Genomic DNA, 22685 nt, shown 5'->3' on the forward strand with positions numbered 1-22685 from the left:
TGGGTTCACATCCCTGCTCTGCTCCTGTTTCCAGATTTCCACCAATGTACATCTTGGGAGGAAGCAGGTGATGGCTCACATAGTTGATTACCAGACACCCATGTGAGAGAAGTGGATGAATTCCCACCTCCTAGTTTTACCTCAGCCAGTACTGGCCTTTTGAAGCATTTGGAAAGTGAAACACAGGATAGGAGCACTCTATCTCTCAAACAAATCACAAAATAGTTAGTCAAAACAAGAGAGAGGGTAAAAAGTTTATGCATGTCAGACTTACTTGGTATGCTACTTCATATAAACAGCCATCCTTCCCAGCCAAGAAAATTCTGCCATTATCAGTGGAAGTTATTGTTAAAAGGTATGTATTATCAGTGGGAAGAGAGTATAAAGGATCTGGAAGCAACTGCATCCCACCAGACATACTGTCATTAAGAATTCCAGAACCTAATTTTTTAAAAGAAAGAATACAATAATTATTAGCTTTTTCAAGGTTAAAAAAATGATCTTTGTAGTATCTTCAGAATTCATTCCTACTAAATTCTTACTTGAAAGTGTCAATATTTTGAATTAGTACAAGTCTGATACAAATAATCTGATAATTCAAGTTAAATAGAAACTATAGTACTATAGTACACATATATAAATATATAAAATGTGTAGTAAAACATTACATAAAAAATAATTCCAAATTATTAAATTTCAAGAAAGAGCCTGAAGATTTGATAGAAATAATTATTCAATTGAGTCACTGGAATCAAGCATTTCACCCAGATTAGTTTTTTTTTTTAATTTTATAGTTTTTGTTTTGTCCCCTTCTCCCACAAAAGATCTACAGAGGGCAAGAAAACCATTCAGAAATAGATTAACAATATAGAAATCTTACAGTAAGTTATTTACATTTCCTGCTCAAAATCTTTCTTACCTTATTACTTTAAGGAATCAACAGTATATCTGAAAAGTACTTTCCTATCTGGTTGGTGTTTAATTGCCCTCCCAGATAGAAGACAAACAAGGCCCCAAAAAGGCAGCATCTTTCTGGGATTTTTCCAGCACTGTCCAGAGGGGTGGAATCTGATATCTTAACATTTAGTTTAAATAATTTTCAGAAACCCCTTCTTCCTGATCAATCAAGCCCCAGAGAAGGCACTGAATTGCACTGCTGGTCTGACAACCTGGCAGACACACACACACAGACGTCCAGTTCCTAGGTCACAGGGCCCACAGTGTGAGACCACGCCCCAGCCACTCTCAGCTTCCCTGCCTTTGGAAATGCCACGTTTACAACAAAACCTCTCACTGACCCAGTCATTAAATGTTTATGGATTCTTCTCTATCTTTCTCAAGCAGCAGCTCCTTGAATGCCTGCCAGGACTCAATGAAGACCCACTGAGAATAAGACACTGAGTTTGGCTCTTGGATGAACTCATTTCATGTTGCTACAGCAAAATACCCAATGCTGGGTACTTTATAAAACCCAGAGGTTTGTTTGGCCCATGATTCTGATGATTGGAAGGTCCCAAGAGCACAGTGCCAGTGTCTAGGAAGGCACAGATTAGTTTTTAATAAGACTACTTATTGTCAACGTATTGTTTTAAAAAACATAACATGGGGGACAGCATTGTGGCATAGCTGGTTAAGCAGCCACCTACAATGCTGGCATCCCATATAGGTGCCAGTTCAAGTTCTGGATGCTCCACTTCCATTCCTGATCCCTGCTGTGCCTGGGAAAGCTGCGGAAAATGGCCCAAGTGCTTGGGTCCCTGCACCTGCATGAGACCCAAAAGAAGCTCCTGGCTCCCAGCTTTGGCCTGGCTCAGCCCTGGCCATTGCAGCCATTTGGGGAGTGATCCAGCAGATGGAAAATCTCATTCTCTGTCTCTCCTTCTCTCTGTAACTCTGACTTTCAAATAAATAAATAAATAAAATTAAACCAATAAATAACATGTGGGCTGCCATACCTGTCTGCAAATTAGCATAGCTGAGTCCAAGGATTACTATATCCACAGGGGTTGCCAAAACCAGGAGGTGTCGTACATGAGGTTGAAAGATCCCTTAAAGTAGACACAATGTAGGAATTATTTTTAGAAAAAAAGATTCATAATTTAAACAGAACATAGTTTTTCATTACGAACTACTGATTAAATAGTATATAAAATGTTTGAATCCATTTACTTCTGATGTTAATGCATGATGATTTATATAAGTAAATAGCAGTAGAAAAGAGCCACTTCAGGAAACAATCACTTCAATAGCAATCACTTCAGTATTTAATGGCATTTAAAAAGTTACATTTTAAATAGTTTCAGTTCATTAAAATATAAGACTTATACTTTCACATCCATGTTCATAGCAACATTCATTATTCGTAATATCTGAAAGGTAAAAGTAATCCACATATCCATGAACTGAAGATTAATCAAAAAGTAGCATCTATATACAATGTACTTTTATTCAGCCCTCAAAAGTAAATGCTGATACATGTTACAACACGGCTATATCTTGAGGATATATGCTAAATGAAATAAGCCAGTCAAAAAAAAAAAATCACAAAAACTGTATGACTCCATTTAAATGAGAACCTAGGAGTCAAATTCATGGAGCCAAAAAGTAGAATGGTAGTTGTAAAGGGTTGGAGCAAAGAGGAACAAGAGTTCAATGGGCAGAGCTTCAGTTTGCAAGATAAAGAGTTCGACATGGACAGTGATGATAGTTGCAGAACAGTGTTTACATATTTAATATTACTGAAATTTACACTTAAAAATTGCTAAGGTGGCAGGGTTTTTACTCTAAATTCAGTAATTGATGAAAAATCTATAATGCAAAAATAAATAAATAAATAAATAAATAACCCTCCAGGTAAGCCAATAAAGAGTTGTAAAAAGTAAGCATAATAAAATTCCAGAACATTGTTTAACATTTAAGAAGGCAGACTCATACCATTGAAGAGAATTAACCAGAAAATAGCCCCAATCCCTTATATATATGTAATTATAAGCAATTTGGAACAAAACTTCATTTGGAAACTCAACTATTTATCTGTATAATTTTACTTCTTACCAGCTTTTGGTTTCACAAGCCCCACAGCAAGAATAGTCTCACTAAGTCCATCAAAATAGGCAAGGTCTCCTCTGTAAATAATTGAAGAAAACATGTTACACATATAAAGAAAACAAAGTTGCATCTCACATGCTCTTTAAAGGTTAAATAAATTTAGAGAAGGAATATAATGAAAAAGTAAGCCAGTATACCCAATTGTTTTATTCTAAAGACCATGGATAAAGACCTACCTAAGGCCATGAAAAATACACAAACAAAAAAGCAAATCTATTGAGTCACTTCAATAAGTTATCAGAGGCCCACTCAAAAGAAATGCAAGGAAAAGAGATGTCTTAAAAAAATGTGAAATCGCCGGCGCCGTGGCTCAATAGGCTAATCCTCCACCTTGCGGCGCCGGCACACCGGGTTCTAGTCCCGGTTGGGGCGCCGGATTCTGTCCCGGTTGCCCCTCTTCCAGGCCAGCTCTCTGCTATGGCCAGGGAGTGCAGTGGAGGATGGCCCAGGTGCTTGGGCCCTGCACCCCATGGGAGACCAGGAAAAGCACCTGGCTCCTGGCTCCTGCCAGGATCAGCGCGGTGCGCCGGCTGCAGCGGCGGCCATTGGAGGGTGAACCAACGGCAAAGGAAGACCTTTCTCTCTCTGTCTCTCTCTCTCACTGTCCACTCTGCCTGTCAAAAAAAAAAAAAAAAAAAAAAAAAAAAAAAAAAAAAAAAAAAATGTGAAATCTCTGAAAAAATCACTAGTACTATCTTTACTACGGGGTTAGAGCTTGGGACCTAGATCTTTACTACTCAAGAGAGCAAGCTTGTAAAGGAAGGCTCTTGGGCCTCACTGAGAACTACTAAAATGGAAATCATATTTGAACATCCCTAGATGACTGGCATGCATATTTAGAAGTACTGATCCAGATGCTAATGAATGAAAGATAAACCAGGAAGCTTCTAATGAGTGGGACACTGGCTACAATGTTTGTTTAAATTCTAATCACAGTAAAGCCTTAAATACATACCCATCCTCAAAGTTCCACATGAAAATGTCACTGTCAATGGTAAGCCAAGCTCTGCTGATAGGAGGGAATACGCCCATCATGCAGTTACATTGCATATCTGAGGTAGTGTGGATGTAAGGTAGAAATGGCTCAGTCTCATTTTTCATAAATTTGCTTCAATAACTTTTGACTTAAACTTGATTTTAAACATCACAATCAGTCTAAAATTTAATAAAATAGCAAGCCATTCATACACTTAAACATACTTCAAATAAAACCCTTAAATGAACTTACACAAAATACAGCAATTAAACACAAAATAAGAATTCCAGTAATGAAAACACCATTTTTCACAGAGTTAAATAAAAGCTAATAGGATACGTCCAAACTGTTCGACAAGTTCAGGTGGGAGAGGAACTCTTCGGATGGAACTGATCTCTGGAAGATTGGGTACCGAGAGCAAACCTGGTCCTTGGAGAGGATAATCCATATCTGACATGCCAGAAACGGTGGGACTGTCTGAAAAAAAAAAAGAAAGAAAAGAAAGTATTTGTAATAATACACTGCTCATCAGTTGGGCAAAGAGAAGCATTACAAGCCATAAAACATGGTGCAGGAGACAGTTCCACAGAGACAGAGAAAATAAAGTCATTCTAGCTGACACACACAAAGTAGGCCTGAGAAATTCCATTTTTTAAATGATCAAGTACTTCATCCCTGCAAATGATTTTTTTAAATGATTTATTTGAAAGGTATAGTGAAGTAGAGACAAAGAATCATCCATCCACTGGTTCAATCCCCAAATGCCTTCAACAGCCAGGGCTGAGCCAGGGCAAAATCAGGAGCCTAGAACTCCATCTGGGTCTCCCACCAGAGTGGCAGGGGCCCAAGCACCTGCCTTCCCAGGTGCACTATCGGGAAGCTGGATCAGAAGCAGAGCTGGGCTGGAGCTGTGGCATAGTAGGTTAAGCTCTGCCTGTGGTACCAGCATCCCACATGGGTGCTGGTTTGAATCCCTGCTGCTCCACTTCCAATCCAACTCCCTGTTAAGGGCCTGGGAAAGCAATGAAGGTGGCCCAAGTGCTTGAGCCCCTCAATATAAAGGAGAGCTCCTAGACCAAAAGGAAACGTCAGGCTCCTGGCTTCAGATCGGCTCAGCTCTGGCTGTTGCGGCCATCTGGGGAGTGAAACAGCAGATGGAAGACCTCTCTTTCTCTTTCTCTGTAACTCTGGGACTCAGTGCCCATAAAGGATGCTGGCGCTTAACATAAAGGTGGGCGCGCTTAACCTACTATGCCATGGTGCCAAGGCACCGGTCCCAATAAATCAATCTTAAAACAAAACAAAATACAGCAGATCAGCCAGGACTCAACCAGCCCTCTGAAATGGGATGCTGGTCTCCTAAGCAGCATCTTAACAACAATTGCCCTAAAAAATTCCATAGTTAACCTCAGAAGGTTATCTTTTACAGCAACTTACTCCACAGTAGCTTAGTGTTTTTCTATTATTTTATTAATCTTAAAATGGAAAGCATTTATAAAACTGTGTAGAAATTTGTAGATCAACTAACCTTGGGCAAAAAAAGATGGGGGAAAACAGCTTATTGTCTTTCCCATTTAAACATTTTCAGATTAAAACAGTCCATGCCTTTTCCCTCTAGACTTCTCCTTCACACAAATATAACAAAAACAAATGCTAACATAAGGACTGTTTTATTGGGGAGAAAAGCCACAGAGAGTTTTATAAAACGCTCTCAGCAGGCATTCCTTCTCTTAAGACTCAGGTCATGAAGGGCAGATAGCTGGTCTCCTCAGCTTGTCCTCCCTGGTCCTGAAGCTGTGCTGTAGATCTGACTGATGACATAATCATCCCAGGCATCTTTTTAGGAATCTAGATGTTAGGAGGAACTGACATACAAAACAATTTTTGAATAATGAAAATTTAAAGAACACACAAAAATAGGAGAAATATGCAACTCATTTCTATGTACAGATAACCCAACTTCAACAATTACCAGTAAGACTCAATCATATTTCATTTGTAACACTGTTCACTCCTTCTCCAATGGATCCTTTGTAAAGCAAATCTGTATTTCATTCTAAAATACAATTTTAATAAAATACTGCATATTTTAAATGGCAGTGGGAAGTGAAAGAGGAAATTAATTTTAGTGAACATGGGAATCACTGAAAAATACTTCAAAGAAAAACAGAAGACTTTCACAAGGAGTCTGGAAGAAATCTGTCAGGTAAATTAGAAAGAACATTCTAGAAATTATAGATTTTGGTAGTGAATCTGCAGATGGGAAGTCTGTTTCTCAAATAAAATAATCAGAAATAATTTCCTTTTTAAAAAAGTATTTATTTATTTGAAAGGCAGAATTAAGAAAGAGGTAGAGGGGCCGGTGCTGTGGCATAGCAGGTAAAGCCGCCTCCTGCAGTGCTGGCATCCCACATGTGGCTGGTTCGAGTCCCGGCTGCTCCTCTTCCGATCCAGCTCCCCGCTAATGTGCCTGGGAAAGCAGTGGAAGATGGTCCAGGTGCTTGTGCCCCTGCACCCACATGGGAGATCTGGAAAAAGCTCCTGGCTTCTGCCTGGCCCGGCTCTAGCCACTGTGGCCATTTGGTGAGAGAACCAGCGGATGGAAGACTTCTCTCTCTCTACCTCTGTCTGTGACTCTACCTCTCAAATGAAATATTTAAAAAAAAAATGTAAAATTCTGAAAAGGGAGCTTCTTAGGGAAAGCATTTTAAATTCTGTGCTACTGAAGCAAGACTTCAAGAAAAACACAAAAGAGAGAGATTGGGTTGACCAGGTAGAAGTGTGTAAAGGGATGAGATGTACAGTAAGACCAGAACGTACTAACTTACATCTTGCTTTCAAAGCAGACAGCCAAAGCAAGTAATGATGTCAGGATGGCAGTTACTAACAGGAAATCTGGTCTCCTAAGACGAATTCAATGGTAAGTAGCTGTCAAAAGTAAATACTACCTCTGTTTTAATCATTTCTCTAATGACAAGTCTACCGATGAACAATTTTCATATATCAACAGAAGAATCTTTTTGGTTCGCCTTGCATACACTGTCTTAGATAGCTTTTATGGGTTCTTGCTTACCAAAAATCTCATCTCTTTCCTACACTTCTCTGCTTTTCTTCAATTTCCATCTCACGAAGGGGTCACTTTTTTCTAACTGATGCAATTCCATCAGCCTAGAAAAACTGGTTATAATTTAAAACTATTAACCTTTCCAATCACCCCATTTCTGTGGACCAACAAAAGTACTCTAACTTCCCCTCCCTGTTCACTAGCACTGTTGAACTCCCTGTTCTCTTCCTTTATTCCATTGGTAGTTTTTTTTGTTTTGTTTTTTTGTTTTTTGTTTTTTAAGACTTATTTATTTATTTGAAAGTCAGAGTTACGCAGAGAGAGAAGAGGCAGAGAGAGAGGTCTTCCATCCACTGGTTCACTCCCTAACTCCCCAATTGGCTGCAACGGCTGGGGCTGCGCCGATCCAGAGCCAGGAGCCAGGAGCTTCTCCTGGGTCTCCCCCGCGGGTTCAGGGTCCCAAGGACTTGGGCGATTTTCTACTGCTTTCCCAGGCCATAGCAGAGAGCTGGATCGGAAGTGGAGCAGCCGGGACCGGAACCGGCACCCATTCCACTGGTAGTTCTAGCATCTCTCATCACTTCATGTTATACTTACTCTACATAACAAAGTATATCTTTTAGAAATTATAGTAAATCTTCCAATATAACCTTGTGTGCCTTTCTTATTCACTGAAATATTAACTCAAGGAATGAACAACAATGAGATTTTGATTCCCGATTTTGATCAGGAAATTCTTTGCATCTGGGAGCACCAAAAGGCACATTTGGGTTGGGATCTTCGCCTCGTTCAGCTTCAACTGGGGATTCGCCTTCACTCTTGCCGTCTTAAGAATCTACAAAGAAGAAAGTGAGGACGGAAGATTGAAAATAGACTGGGGGTCTTCAAAGATAGAGCAAAACAGCGCCCTAAATCTCGGGATGTCCTCACCAGGACCAACTGAGGATAAGGACCAGGATTAGAGAAGCAGGCGGGGGTCTTTCTGTCTGAGAAAGAAGGGTGACCTAATGGGCACCCATCACTCACTTGGGGCGGACACCATGAGAAGCTCGGAAAGGTCCGGATACATGCGGTCTTCTTGCAATTGCCTGTCGATAAGTCGCCCCGCGTTCTCCAGAGCTTCCTGCAGGGCTGCAGCCGATGTGGAAGCCGGCATCACCGCGCCAAGCAAAGAAGACGGCATCTCCAAAATTGTAAGTATACAAGTCCGAAAAAAATCAAAAACCAAAGAAAATTGACAGAAAACCCAAGAAATTAGCACAGCCCCGCCGCTAACGGCGCGCGCGCCAAACGAGCGCTCCGGCGCCTCGTCATGACGTACTTCCGGTCCACCTGGCGGGGAACTGGGAGACGCCGTTATGGAGTTGGGCGGAAGTTGTTCCGAGAGATGGACGTTGGGGATGGAGCTAGGGGGTGGGAGATACTTTCGAGACGTGGAGAATGAGGATTTTGGAGTGAGGGAGGAAGGGAACAAGCGGAGGTTGTCTAGGGTCGGACGGAAGAAAGGGGGAAAAGGAGAGGGGAGGGCCTGGGGGAGAAGGGGCGGGGCGGGGCGGGGGTGGGTGGGATAGGGAGGAAGGAGGGAGCGGGAAGGCGGGAAGTAGGTAACGGGTAGTGCAGGCGAGCCGTGGGGGCTGCTGGGGTTCCGGTGGATTTGAGCACGTGAGAGGAGTTGGGCTCGGGCTCTGCAAGGCCGAATCCCGCAACGGCAACTGTTAGAGTGGGCCGCGCATCAAGGACTTTGACGCTTCAATTAACGTCTCTTCCCAGTATAGTTAGCGATTGTCAAACAGTTGACATGTAAACCATAATTCCACGGTATTCCTCATGGACTTAGGAGTGTAGGGTTTTCTACTTGCGCAATTTTCTTTGGCTTTGTGGTCTGTTCTGGTGAAACGCTACGTGTCTGGAGGCTTGCTTTCCCTGTGTGAGGTCAGATGCTGCTGCTCTACTTTTCCATTGTCAAAAGGTGGCAGACATTCTATTCCATCTTTTTTATTCCGAGCACTCCCGACAGGGACTGGTATAACAGGCTCCCAATACCCAGTGCTTGTGAAAAATTGGATTCCTAGTTTGTCAGGCACTGTACCTGTTGCTGGGTGTATGAAACTGATTGATAATGTATTTTGTCTTCAAGGGGCTTCACACACGAACACAAATAGCTTTAAAGTGCAACACTATAATGCTCCTAGTGCAGTAGGGAAAGGAGCGGGAGCTGGCTAAGGAGGCTTTGTTCCTCCAAGGCAACTTGAGGGCATAAATCAAGGCACTCTTCTTTCCTTTCTTTGCTTTCTTCCCTTGAAAGGCAGAGTTGCAGAGAGGTAGAGGCAGAGATAGAGAGAGCTTCCATCCGTTCACTCTCCAAATGGGCCCAAGCCATGTGGGCCATTTTTCCTCTGCTTTTCCCTGGTCACTTAGGGAAGTGGTGCAGCCAGGACATGAGCTCATAGAGCTGATCACTGTTGCTGGTGGCGTAGCCCACTGTGCCACAGCAATGGCCCTGAGGCTCTCTTGAAGTGTCACCTATGTAAGCATCATCTAGTTAGATTCTTCATAATCTAGCAAATCAGTAACAAAATAAATTGGATCTTTGCAATTTGATTTTCATTTTTACTTCCTCAAATAAAAGGCTTGACTAAATTTGTGAATATTAAAAAGTTCTGTGTTACTAGTCTAAAATTTGACCTCATAACAAATACTCATATACTAGAATAAATTTTACTATCTGTGTATAAATAGGTAGTTTGGTCTCCAGCTGTCAATTTTTATTTGGTAGATCGCACATTGAAATGAGATGATCTAATATTCTGTTTTTGATTTGTAACAGTATAAACAATTGAAAGTTTTCAACTCCACCAACTGGACAATCTAGTAATGTTTGTCTAATAGTGCTGGGAAGGAACAAGGCTCCCAAGGGTGTTATGTCACTGCTGCTATTCATTTACATATTGCACATGGCTGCTTTCCATCACAGCAGCCACGCTGAGTAGTGGCTTCATGGACCACAAGGCCACAAAACCTGGTGTTAACTTTCCAGCTCTTTAAAGGAAAAGTTGGCTTCTCCAGAATAGAGATTCTAAAACTTTTTGGTCTCAGGACTTCCTGATACCCTTAAAAATTATTCAGAATTCCAAAGGGCTTATGATTTGTAAGAGTTATATTTTATTAATATTTGTTAACTCATAAAATGAAAATTTAAAAATTCATTTACAAGTATGAAAAAACCTAACCCACAGTCATATAAATAACACAATTTTATGAGAAATCACTATAGTTTCTGAAACTAAAATGTTAGAAGAATGATATTTCACATTTTTACAAATCTCTTTTAGTTTTGTATTTAATGAGATCTGGGTTCTCATATCTGTACTTGCTCTGTGTTTATATATATGTGTGTGTATCTATATACATATATATATTATATATATGTATATATATGTGTATATATATATGAATTGGCACCCATTTGGGATCCTGGTGCTGCAGGTGAAGGCTTAGTCTACTATGCCACAGTACTGGCACCCTTTGATTGCCCTTTAAAAACACTGGTGTGGCGGGTGTGTGCGGCACGTGGCATAGTGCAGCGTCAGCATCCTATACAGGCACTGGCTTGAGTCCCAGCTGCTCCTCTTCCAATTTAGCTCTCTGCTATGTCCTGGGAAGGCAGTGTAAGATGACACAGTGTTTGGGTCCCTGGGCCTGTGTGGGAAACACACAAGAAGTTCCTGGCTCCTGGCTTTGGATCAACTCATCAGCTGTTGTGACCCTTTGGGAAGTGAACCAGCAGATGGAAGACCTTTCACTCTGTCTCTCCCTCTCTGTCTGTAACTCTGCCTTTCAAATAAGTAAGTAAATCTTAACACACACACACACACACACTGTGAATATTTGTTCTTTGCAATGTGAAATTTAAAATCAACAAGGTGTCTTCCCTGTCTCTCTGCCTCTGCCTCTCAAATAAAATAATAAAAAGAAAGCTCTGATTTTATCATAGGCACCGAGAACCGTCAATTATTTTCCCTGACGTGACTAATTCATTGATTTTCAAGAAAATGTTTGCAAAATACATCTAAATAGCTGTATTTTAAGTGCCATTCTTTCTAGTCAAAATGTTGTTCCATGAAAAGCTAAAAATTCAATTACAAGTGGTTTTCTTTTAAATGACTGTCATACTCTTAAATGTGGCAGAAGTACTTTATGAGTACTTCTCATATTGTCATACTGAGCATTAAAAAGGCAAACAAGTTTCAAGTTTCAATAAAATTAATAGATGATTTCCTTAAGGATGTTCCTAGGGGAAAATGGTTTTGCTTATGTTGGATATGTACAGTGAGGGATGCATTGAATACTACAGTTTTCATGCCACTGCCTTTACGTATGCTGAGCCACCTGGAGCTTTACTCAATGTTTAATTAATTGGAAGGCTGTTAGACTGAGTTGCCTCCAGGACCTTGGGTTCCTACGTAAGCCAATCAAACCCTAACAATCATATTTTGCACCAATTAGAAATATAAACTGGCCCCTAACTAGGGACGTTCTCTTTATTTGAACCAATCAGAAAGCACCAGATCTCTAAGGACTTTCCTTTGAAATGACCCAAATAAAGCTAATGTTAGCGCTTAGCCAATTAACTATTTTCTTTGGTTCACTCTTGGAAATTCTTTTCCTTGTGCCCCTTTGGTGGAGCCCTGAGTGTCTGGGGCAGCCCATTTCATGAGTCACTGTTTGTTCCAATAAAGTCTGAAATTTTCTTGACCCACAGGTTATCTTTTAACACCACTGTTGCTTTTGCATCATCAGTGCAAGTGTCAGTAGAGTGAAAAGGTAAATTGTGTCTTGGTATCATGTGAAGCTAGCTTTGATCTGATCAGCATCCAGGGAGTCTGCAGGCAACAATGTGAGCGTCACTGCAGTGTTTCTCGTTTCACTATCTAGCTCCCATGGGTAGGTGCAATGAGAAATAACCCTCTTCATTAATACAGAAATTCGGCAAGATCAGGGACTCTGTTCTGTGTCTCTACCAATCTCATTAGCATCTGGCACTTGACAATGGCCAGCACTCATTGGGTGTGCAATATATGCCAGCCATTATTCTGGTTGATTTATCATGATTAATTCATTCAGTCAGCAGAAAAACCTATGATGTGTAGCTTCTATTAAAAATTATTCACTTGGGCTGGTGCCATGGCTCACTAGGTTAATCCTCCACTTGTGGTGCCAGCATCCCATATGGGCGCCATTTCTAGTCCCGGTTGCTCTCTTCCAGTCCAGCTCTCTGCTGTGGCCTGGGAGGGCAACGGAGGATGGCCCCTGCACCCACATGGGAGACCAGGAAGAAGCACCTGGCTCCTGGTTTCAGATCGGTGCAGCACTGCACCAGCCGTAGTGGCCATTTGGGGGGTGAACCAACAGAAGGAAGACTTTTCTCTCTGTCTGTCTGTCTCTCTCTCTCTCTCTCTCTCTCACTGTCTAAAACTCTACCTGTCAAATAAAAAAAAATTATTCACTTAACAATTAAAAAGTTAAAGCCCAGAGAGACTAAGTAACTCACCCAAGGTTACATTATCAAAACCCACATACTATGGTTCTTGAAGCAGTTTACTTAACATTATGCCTCTTGAATATTCAATTAATAAATAAATTCACTTTGCTCCAAGAAAATCAAAGTTTCTCTTTATTCTTACTAATTTTGATTATGAAGATGTGTCATACAAAAACAAGCAGAAAAGATTTGGTCTACCACAGAGGTTGTCAGTACTGTAGTTATTGCCTTCATTCTCTATCAGAAATACAATTTGTCATTTTTTTTAAATGATCATGAGTATCTGTTCCCACTGGTTGATCATATTTATCTTCCACTTTGTTTTTCTCAGCCCTTTGAAGTTTAAAGTTTAGGACATCATCTCAAACTTTTGCCCACAAGTCCTTGAATATTTTTATTTATTTTATTTGAGATGCAGTGAGAGAAAGAGAAAAAGAGAGAGAGAGAGAGAGAGAGAGAGAGAGAGAGAGAGAGAGACGTTTCATCTTCTGGTTCAATCCCTAAATGTCTACAACCTCTGGGCTGGGCTAGGCCAAGGCCAGGAGCCTAGAACTCCATCTAAGTCTTCCTTGTAGGTAGAAGGAAACTGCTTCCCACGGGCATTAACTGGGAGCTGGACTAGAAGCAGAGCAGCTGGAACTTGAATCGGCACTCTGATACCGGATGTAGGCATCCTAAGTGGCAGCTTACCAACTACGCCATAATGTCTGGCCCCAGTCCTCGATTATTGAGGAGTTGAAATAATTATTCAATAAGCTTGGGGAAGATATGGGTCACATAGTGAACTATATTCTTAAAGTTCTAGTCCAGTATGTAAGTGCGTGCTTTCCTCAGGAAAGAGTGGCATTAATAATTTAATCTGTTAAAGTCACAATGAATTAGACTTATTGAAGTTCAAGTTTTGTATTTATATTCAGTATTTTGTGTTTCAGTAATCTCTTGAGATGAAACCAAACTTTATTATCTCAAAATTTTTAAAAAATTTATTTATGGGCCGGCGCCGCGGCTCAATAGGCTAATCCTCCACCTAGCGGTGCCGGCACACCGGGCTCTAGTCCCGGTCGGGGCACCGGATTCTGTCCTGGTTGCCCCTCTTCCAGGCCAGCTCTCTGCTGTGGCCCGGGAGTGCAGTGGAGGATGGCTCAAGTGCTTGGACCCTGCACCCCATGGGAGACCAGGAGAAGCACCTGGCTCCTGCCTTCGGATCAGCGTGGTGCGCCGGCTGCAGCGCGCCGGCCGTGGGGCCATTGGAGGGTGAACCAACGGCAAAGGAAGACCTTTCTCTCTGTCTCTCTCTCTCTCACTGTCCACTCTGCCTGTTAAAAAAAAAAAGATTTATTTATGTATTTGAAAGGCAGAGTTACAGAGAGGCAGAGGCAGAGGAGGGGGTGGGGGAGAGAGAGATCTTCCATCTGCTGGTTCACTCCCCAGATGGCTGCAATGGCTCTACTGCGCAGATCCAAAGCTAGGAGCCAGGAACTTCTTCCGGCATTGCAGGTGGTTGCTTTACCTGCTACACCACATTACAAGCCCCTAGTACCTCAAATTTTATAACATCCTATATGAAAAAGGACTAGCTTTTGCCTTTAAGACTACTTTCTTTTATTCATTCACTAATTTAACAAATATTTATTGAGGGGCTGGCATTGCGGTATAATGGGTAAGACCATTGTCTACAGCACTGACTTCCCATATGGGTGCCAGTTCGAGTCCTAGCTGCTCTACTTCTGATCCAGCTCCCTGCCTGGGAAAAGCAGCAGAAGATGGTCCAAATGTATGAGCCCCTGCCACCCACTTGGAAGACCCAGATGAAGTTCCTGGCACCTTCTGGTTTAGACCTAGCCTAGCACTGGCCATTGCAGCCATCGGAGAGTGGATGTAAGATCTTTCTCCCTTTGTAACTCTGACTTTGAAAGTACATAGGAGGCTGGCGCTGCGGCTCACTAGGCTAATCCTCCGCCTTGCGGTGCCGGCACACCAGGTTCTAGTCCAGGTTGGGGCGCTGGATTCTGTCCCGGTTGCCCCTCTTCCAGGCCAGCTCTCTGCTGTGGCCCGTGAGTGCAGTGGAGGATGGCCCAAGTGCTTGGGCCCTGCACCCCATGGGAGACCAGGAGAAGCACTTGGCTCCTTCCATCGGATCAGCGCGGCGCTCTGGCCGTGGCGGCCATTGGAGGGTGAACCAATGGCAAAGGAAGACCTTTCTCTCTGTCTCTCTCTCTCTCTCACTGTCCACTCTGCCTGTCAAAAAAAAAATTACATAGGGGCCAATGCAATGCTGTGGCATAGTGAGCTAAGTCCCTGCCTGCTGTGCCAGTATCTCTTATGGTGCTGGTTTGTGTCCCTGTGGCTCCTCTTCTGATCCAACTCTCTGCTTATCTGGGAAAGCAGTGCAAGATGGCACAAGTGCTTGGGCCCCTGCATCCATGTAGGGGAGCCAGAAGAAGCTCTTGGAGCCTGGCTTCGGATCGGCTCAGCTCCAGCCGTTGAGACTTTTTGGGGGAGTGAACCAGTGGATGGAGGACCTTTCTCTCTGTCCCTTTCTGTCTGTGACCCTGTCTCTCCAATAAATAAATGAAATCTTTTTAAAAAAATTATTTATTTATTTATTTTGACAGGCAGAGTTAGACAGTGAGAGAGAGAGAGAGAGAGAGAGAGAGAGAGAGAGAGAAAAGGCCTTCCTTCCATTGGTTCACCCCCCAAAATGGCCACTACGGCCAGCACACTGTGTCGATCAGAAGGCAGTAGCCAGATGCTTCCTTCTGGTCTCCCATGTGGGTGCAGGGCCCACAGACCTGGGCCATCCTCCACTTACCCCAGTGACAGGCTCAGACTCATCCCAGGCCACAGCAGACAGCTGGACTGGAAGAGGGGCAACCGGGACAGAATCCGGTGCCCCTACCGGGACTAGAACTCGGGGTGCCAGTGCCGCAGGCAGAGGATTAGCCAAGTGAGCCGCAGATCAGGCAATAAATGAAATCTTAAAAAAGAAAATAAATAAATCTTTACAAAAATGTATTTATTGGACGTCTACCCAGACATTATACTATGCATGAAAAGTACTGAATTTCACAATAGATAGAAGGACCTTAGTTGAGGAAGGTCTACAAAGATTTGTAAATGTTTACAATAGCAAGTAGAATGAAAAATGAGTACGGTGGATCCAAGGGCATGGAAATCAGTGGAGTCAGAGTTTTCAGGATACCATGTTCTGAGGCTGCATATAGAACTTAAAGGAGGCTGATAAGGTGGAAAATAACAGAAGATGAATCTGGAAAGGCAAAAAATACTTTGGAGGCTATGCTGATAATTTTTCATTTTATTCTAAGAGCAATTCAAATGATACTAGACTTGATCATTATCATTTAGAGTGTATAGGAAAGCATCAATTGGGATAGAAGGCTAAGATTAGCAGTGGGGTTAATTAGTAACTATGAAAATATTTCCATTCATTAACATGTGTTAGGAGTATATATAGTTTCCCTGGACTTCAGATATACAAGAATAAAAATATGCCATTAATTCATAGAATCAAGCTGTAAATAAACCACAACCAATATGAATTGAAAGTATAATAAATATGTGAATTAAGTGCTTTGGGAACCATTTATCTATCTGTTATCAAGCATAGTTAATAGTTGATGAGATTCTTGGGTTAAGCACATGAGCTTTTGAGCATTTTCTAACAACTGCTTTACCTACTCAGATCTTTTTGGTTTCTTTCTTTGTTATCCTCAGTCATGAAGTAGATACTCATTTCTTTCTTAAAATACACTCAAAGAATGGAGAATTGGGATGTGCATTTGGGACATTAGTTAAGACACCCACTGGGTCACCAGCATCCAATATTATAGCATCTGGCACCACTTCCAGTTCCAGCTTTTTGCTAATGTGCACCCTGGTTGGCAGCAGATGATGTCTAAGGACTTGGGTCCCTGTCTGCCATGTGGGATACCTGGATTGAGTTCTGGACTGCTTGCAGAATGAACCTGTAGATGGGAACTCTGTCCCTCTCTGCTTAAACAGATAAGTAAATGAGGGGCGGGTGCTGTGGCATAGCGGGTAAAGCTGCCGCTTACAGTGCCAGCATTCCATATAGGTGCTGGTTCTAGTCCCGGCTGCTCCTCTTCCGATCCAGCTCTCTGCTATGGCCTAGGAAAGCAGTGGAAGGTGGACCAAGTCCTTGGGCCCCTGCACCCACATGGGAAGACCCGGAAGACGCTCCTGGCTCCCTTCCCGGTTTCAGATCCACACAGCTCCGGCCATTTCGGCCAACTAGGGAGTGAACCAGCGGATGGAAGACCTCTGTCTCTCTGCCTCTCCTCTCTCTGTGTAAATCTGACATTCAAATAAACAAATAAATCTAAAAAAAAGTAAATGAATAAATTAAAATATTTTAAACGTCTGGAAAATTGTGGGTTTTCCATGGAGAAGGATAAAAAGAAAAGATAAGGAGATAATAAGTTTCTCTGTAGAAATTCTCTTTGCAGTAATCTCGTTTCTTAAAAGCAAGAGGTGTTACATAAACAGGTTTTTCCCCCGGGTGGATTGCGAAGGGTGCACCCCCGTCAGCACTTCCCCGCCCGCGCACTAGGGCGGCGCTGCGCCAACATCTCTCTCCCTCGGTGGAGGATGCCGCTCTTGGCGCTGGCGGCGGCGCTGACGCTTGGAGGCGGTACTTCCTCCCGGGTTCTCTGGGAGCTCCCAGCATCATTTAGAGTGCTGCTGTTGCTGGTTCAGCGGCCATGGAGAGCTCGGGGCCCAGCGAAGGTGGGTTCGGTCGCACGGTCACGGGCGGTGTCGTCAGTACTGAGGCAGCCCCTGGCGCCGCACTAACGAGGCCTGCTTTCTCTTTTACCCCAGTGACAGGCTCAGACGCGTCAGGACCTGACCCGCAGCTGGCCGTCACCATGGGCTTCACGGGGTTCGGTGAGTGACTACGCCGGGCGGAGCCGTCATTACTGCTTCGCACCTTAAGCTGGGGCAGCTCGGAATTAGTTTGGGTGCAGTGTAGACCTCGTAGTTTCTCGACACAGTTCCTCATTCGTCTTCTGACATGCGTCTCTTGCGACTAGCTCAGGTGACACGAGAAGCCTAAAGAGACAGAAAGATTGCTTTTGTGACCCCGGTGGAGAGGGCTGGCGCCGCGTTTTTAGACTGACAGCTAAGGACTGAGTAGCCCTTAGACTCTTTGGGTAATGAACGGGTCGCTGAGTGAAATTGTAATGGCTGTTCAGTAGTTTTTGATTCAAGTCTTTCTCCTCCACAGTGTTGACTTCAGTCTGTGGATTCTAGTGGGAAACATGTTATGAAGGAATGAAGAAAGCCTCATACAGATGTAGTCACATGTTAACGTTAGCCTCCGTAAAAATCAAATGGAAGTTTGTGTCCTCCCATTTCATTCATTCATTCATTCATTCAGTTCATGACTTGAGCAATGCAGCAGTATATGTAAACATAAGTATTGTGCAAGAGGTCGAGAGAGATCGAGTGTGAACAGTTTGCTGGTTCATTTCCCGAATGCCTTTACTGGGAACCCATGTCGATCTTGTAAATGGGTGGCAGGGACCCAGCCGCTGTCTCCCAGAGTGTGCATCAGCGGGAAGCTCATCAGGATCCCGAGCCCGGCATTGAACCAGGGATTCTGATTCAGGAGGTGGATGTCTTAACTGCCAGGCTAAATGCTTACTTTGGAGCCACATTTTTTTTTTTTAATGTTCTAGGTGGTTACATCTACAAAAGAGTAATTTTAATGCTTATTTTTGTTTAAGTTCTTTCCAAGTTTTCCCCTTTAATTTTAAAAATGACATTTATCAGTAGGAAGTCTAGAGAAACACAAATGCATTACAAAGAAGGAGGTAAACTGACCCAATTTCATGTCCTACAGATGGAGACTTTAATTTGTGGGGCCGTGGTTGTTGTACAGCAGGGTAAACCACAGCTTGTGATGGATGCTGACGCCTCGGTGCTCCGCTTCCCATCCAGCTTCCTGCTAATGTGCCTGGGAAGGCAGCAGAAGAGGGCCCAAGTACTTGGCCTCAACACCCATGTATGAGACCAGAATAGAGCTCCTGGCTTTCGCCTGGCACAGATCTGGCTATTGTGGCCATTTGGGGATTGAACCGGGGGATGAAAGATCCGTTTTTCCCTCTCTCTCTCTGCTGCTGTGCTTTTCAATGAATAAATAAATCTTAAATTTTTAAATTGTTTTCAGTCTTATGTATTTAAAAAATTAATACTATTACTGTGGACAAGTTTATATTATTTCCTAAGCACAGTATTTTGAGGCTTACCGCATTTTTTTTTTTTTAAGATTTATTTATTTATTTGAAAGGCAGAGTTGCAGAGGCAGCGGCAGATAGAGAGAAAGAGGTCTTCCATCTGCTGGTTCACTCCCCAAAGGCCCACAGTGGCTGGAGCTGGGTTGATCTGAAGCCAGGAGCTTCCCCTGAGTCTCCCTTGTGGGTTTAGGGGCTAAGGGATGTGGGCCTTCTACTGCTTTCGCAGGCTACAGAGATTTGGATTGGAAGTGGAGCAGCCGGACTCTGGCGCTCATATGGGATGCTAGCACTGCAGGCGGTGGGTTTACTTGCTCTGCTACAGCGCAGGCCCTCCCTATATTTTTAGAAGTTTTCTAAAAGTGGAATTGTAGACTAATAGAGTCATCATAATTTGTAATATTTTTATTTTAATTTTTTAAAGGTTTATTTTAAAGTCAGTTACAGAGAAGGAGAGGCAGAGAAAGAGAGAGAGAGGTCTTTTATTTATTTAATTAATTAATTGATTTATTTTTTGACAGGCAGAGTCAGAGAGAGAGAGACAGAGAGAAAGGTCTTCTTTTTTCCATTGGTTCACCCCCACAAGTGGCCGTTACGGCTGGCGCGCTGCACTGATCCGAAGCCAGGAGCCAGGAGCTTCTTCCTGGTCTCCCATGCGGGTGCAGGGCCCAAGGACCTGGGCCATCCTCCACTGTACTCCCAGGCCACAGCAGAGAGCTGGACAGGAAGAGCAGCAACCGGGACAGGATCCAGCGCCCCAACTGGGACTAGAACCCGGGGTGCCGGCACCGCAGGAGGAGAATTAACCTAGTGAGCCGTGGTGCTGGCCCAGAGAGGTCTTCCATCCTCTGGTTCACTCCCCAGTTGGCCACAATGGCCGGAGCTGTGCCATTCTGGAGCCAGGAGCTTCTTCCGGGTCTCCCACACGAGTGCAGGGATCCATGGTCTTGGGCCATCCTCCACTGCTTTCCCAGGCCATAGCAGAGAGTTGGATCAGAAGTGGAGCAGCCAAGACTTGAACTGGTGCCCATTTGGAATGCCCGCACTGCAGGCGGCGGCTTTACCTGCTGTGCCACAGTGCCGACCCCTTGTAATATTTTTAGTTTCTCCCTAAATATCTTCTTATTTTAACTTTTAACAGTAATGCTTTCATCCATTGGTTTCCAACAGCTGGGCCTGGGTCAGAGCTGAAGCTAGAACCTGGGAACTCACTCCAGGTCTCCCATGAGGGCAGCAGGAATCCAGGCACTTGAGCCAGAGGTGGAGTCTTGACTGCTAGGCTAGATGTTCTCCCCTGAATAGGTTTTATTTCTACACAAAGATTTTTCTGTGTATTTCCAGAGTAGATTTCTAAAAGAAAGACAATTTTATTTAGATATAAACATTAAAAAGTAACTAAAAAGTTGGGTGTGTATATTTTATTTTTTTTAAAGACTTATTTATTTGAAAGGCAGAGTTGCAGAGAAAGAGAGGTCTTTCATCTGCTGGTTCACTCCTCAGTTGGCCACAATGGCTGGAGTTGTGCCGATCCACAGCCAAGATCCAGGAGCTTCTTCTGGGTCTCCCACGTGGGTGCAGAGGCCCAAGGACTTGGGCCATCCTTTACTGATTTCCCATAGTAGAGAGTTGAATCAGAAGTGGAGCAGCCAGGACCTGAACTGGTGACCATATGGAATGCTGGCACTGTAGGCAGTGGCTTTACCTGCTATGCCACAGTGCCGGCTCTGAGTATGTATATAAGTCTTTTTTTTTTTTTTTTTTTTTTCCTGACAGGCAGAGTGGACAGTGAGAGAGAGAGACAGAGAGAAAGGTCTTCCTTTGCCGTTGGTTCACCCTCCAATGGCCGCCGAGGCCTGCGCTCTGCAGCCGGCGCACCGCGCTGATCCGAAGCCAGGAGCCAGGTGCTTCTCCTGGTCTCCCATGCGGGTGCAGGGCCCAAGCACTTGGGCCATCCTCCACTGCACTCCCAGGCCACAGCAGAGAGCTGGCCTGGAAGAGGGGCAACCAGGACAGAATCTGGCGCCCCGACCGGGACTAGAACCCGGTGTGCCGGCACCGCAGGCGGAGCATTAGCCTAGTGAGCTGTGGTGCCGGCCTCTGAGTGTGTGTGTGTATATATATATATATATTTTATTTGACAGGTAGAGTTATAGACAGAGAAAGAGAGACAGACAGAAAGTTCTTCCTTCCGTTGGTTCACCCCCCAAGTGGCCGCCACAGCTGGCACTGCACTGATCCGAAGCCAGGAGCTAGGTGCTACTTCTTGGTCTCCCATGTGGGTGCAGGGCCCCAGCACTTGGGCTATCCTCCACTGCCCTCCTGGGCCATAGCAGAGAGCTGGACTGGAAGAGGAACAACCAGGACTAGAATCTGGCGCCCATATGGGATGCTGGCCCCAAAGGTGAGGATTAACCAAGTGAGCCATGGCGCTGGCCCCTTAAAGCTTCTTGATACTCATTACCATTAGTGATTGACATGTTTCAATTGATTCTAAAATCAGTAGTATATAAGAGTAGCATTTTTACCATATCTCTACCAACATAGATTAGATATTTTATATTATCTTTGTTAAGATTATTTACTTATTGAAAGGCAGGGTTAAAAGGGAAGAGAGGAGACAGAGATTGATGTTCCCTCTGCAGGTTCACTTCTCAAATGGCTGCAAAAGCCAGAGCTGGGTCAGGCTGGAGCCAGGAGCTGCTTCTTGGTCTTCCTTGTGGGTGCAGGGGCCCAGGCACTGGGACTACCTTCTACACTTACCCAGGCTGTTCACAGGGAGCGGGATTTGAAATAGAGCACCCAGGTCTTGCACCAGTGTATGTGAAAGATGTTGGCATTGCAGGTGGCGGCTTTACCCATGGCAGTGCCAGCTCCAGGGTAGATATTTGAAAAGATGAAAAACCAGTGAAAATTTTGCTAATGCAGTACTTGAAAAATGTTTTCTCTTTCTACTTTGTATTTGGAAGTTGTAAGTGCTATTCATTCAAACATGATTCTTCCTACATTTCCTGAACCTTTTCTCAAGGTCTTGGTGTCTTGTTTTGAGCATTGTGTATTAACTCTATTGATCATAAACATTGCATTTGCATGTTTGAGGCCTTTTGAGAATTTATACCTCTTGGCCTTGGCTGTGCTCAGATGTAACTTGGTATGTTTTTAAATCCTTCATTCCAGTACCTCATTCCTCTGTTCAAGAGTCAGAAAGGCATGGTGTATATATTTATGCCAATTAGGGAAATGTTTTAAGAGTTTTGAAAAAGGTATTGGGTATCAAGCATACTTCTTTGCTTTTCAAGTTTATTTTCTTTCATTTGAGAGGTAGAGAGACAGAGACAGATGGAGAGAGATCTTCCATCTACTGTTTCACTCCCCAGATGCTTGCAACAGCCAGCCTGGAATTCAGTCTGGATCTCTCATGTGGGTGGCAAGGGCCCAACCATGTAAGCCATCATCTGCTGCCTCCCAGGGTGCACATTAGCAAGACTTAGCATAGGAAGCAGAGGAGCTGGTACCTGAGCCTGACACTCTGATATGGGATGCAGGTAACCCAGAGATGTCCTAACCACTGTTCCAGATGCCCACCTCCAGGCCTGGTTCTGTTGCTTTAATTTGTACATTCAGTATTTGGTTCATTATGATTAAGATAATGTTGTAAAGATTTTATTATCATTTTGTTTTCTTTGTTGATGCTGAAGTAAAGTATCACAAATTTAGCAGCTG

General features: G+C 43.5%; 2 protein-coding genes across 3 annotated transcripts in view; one reads left to right on the forward strand and one right to left on the reverse strand.

Annotated features, from left to right (window-relative positions):
* Nucleotides 1-8688, reverse strand: part of NUP155 (nucleoporin 155) — a 72005-nt gene extending 63317 nt beyond the window's left edge. Inside the window, exons 1-6 of one of the 2 annotated variants that reach the window (XR_011382009.1) lie at nt 8175-8472; nt 4424-4561; nt 4064-4160; nt 3055-3125; nt 1956-2048; nt 275-441 (exon numbers count right to left, since the gene is read on the reverse strand). Coding sequence is in view for 1 of the 2 variants with exons in the window: in XM_002713980.5 (XP_002714026.1) it covers nt 275-441; nt 1956-2048; nt 3055-3125; nt 4064-4160; nt 4424-4561; nt 8175-8331 (723 nt within the window). In the remaining variant the exon portion in view is untranslated. Of the gene's footprint in view, nt 1-274; nt 442-1955; nt 2049-3054; nt 3126-4063; nt 4161-4423; nt 4562-8174 lie in introns of both variants that reach the window. The other variant, XM_002713980.5, reaches the window with a different exon arrangement.
* An 8632-nt stretch (nt 8689-17320) lies between these two features.
* WDR70 (WD repeat domain 70) overlaps nt 17321-22685 on the forward strand; it is a 313385-nt gene continuing 308020 nt past the window's right edge. The window contains exons 1-2 of the mRNA XM_002713983.5: nt 17321-17457; nt 17551-17616. Of these exons, the coding sequence (XP_002714029.2) occupies nt 17433-17457; nt 17551-17616 (91 nt within the window). The 5' untranslated portion in view covers nt 17321-17432. The remainder of the gene's footprint in view (nt 17458-17550; nt 17617-22685) is intronic.

Source organism: Oryctolagus cuniculus, chromosome 14 (genome assembly GCF_964237555.1).
Source record: "Oryctolagus cuniculus chromosome 14, mOryCun1.1, whole genome shotgun sequence".
Lineage (NCBI taxonomy): Eukaryota > Metazoa > Chordata > Mammalia > Lagomorpha > Leporidae > Oryctolagus > Oryctolagus cuniculus.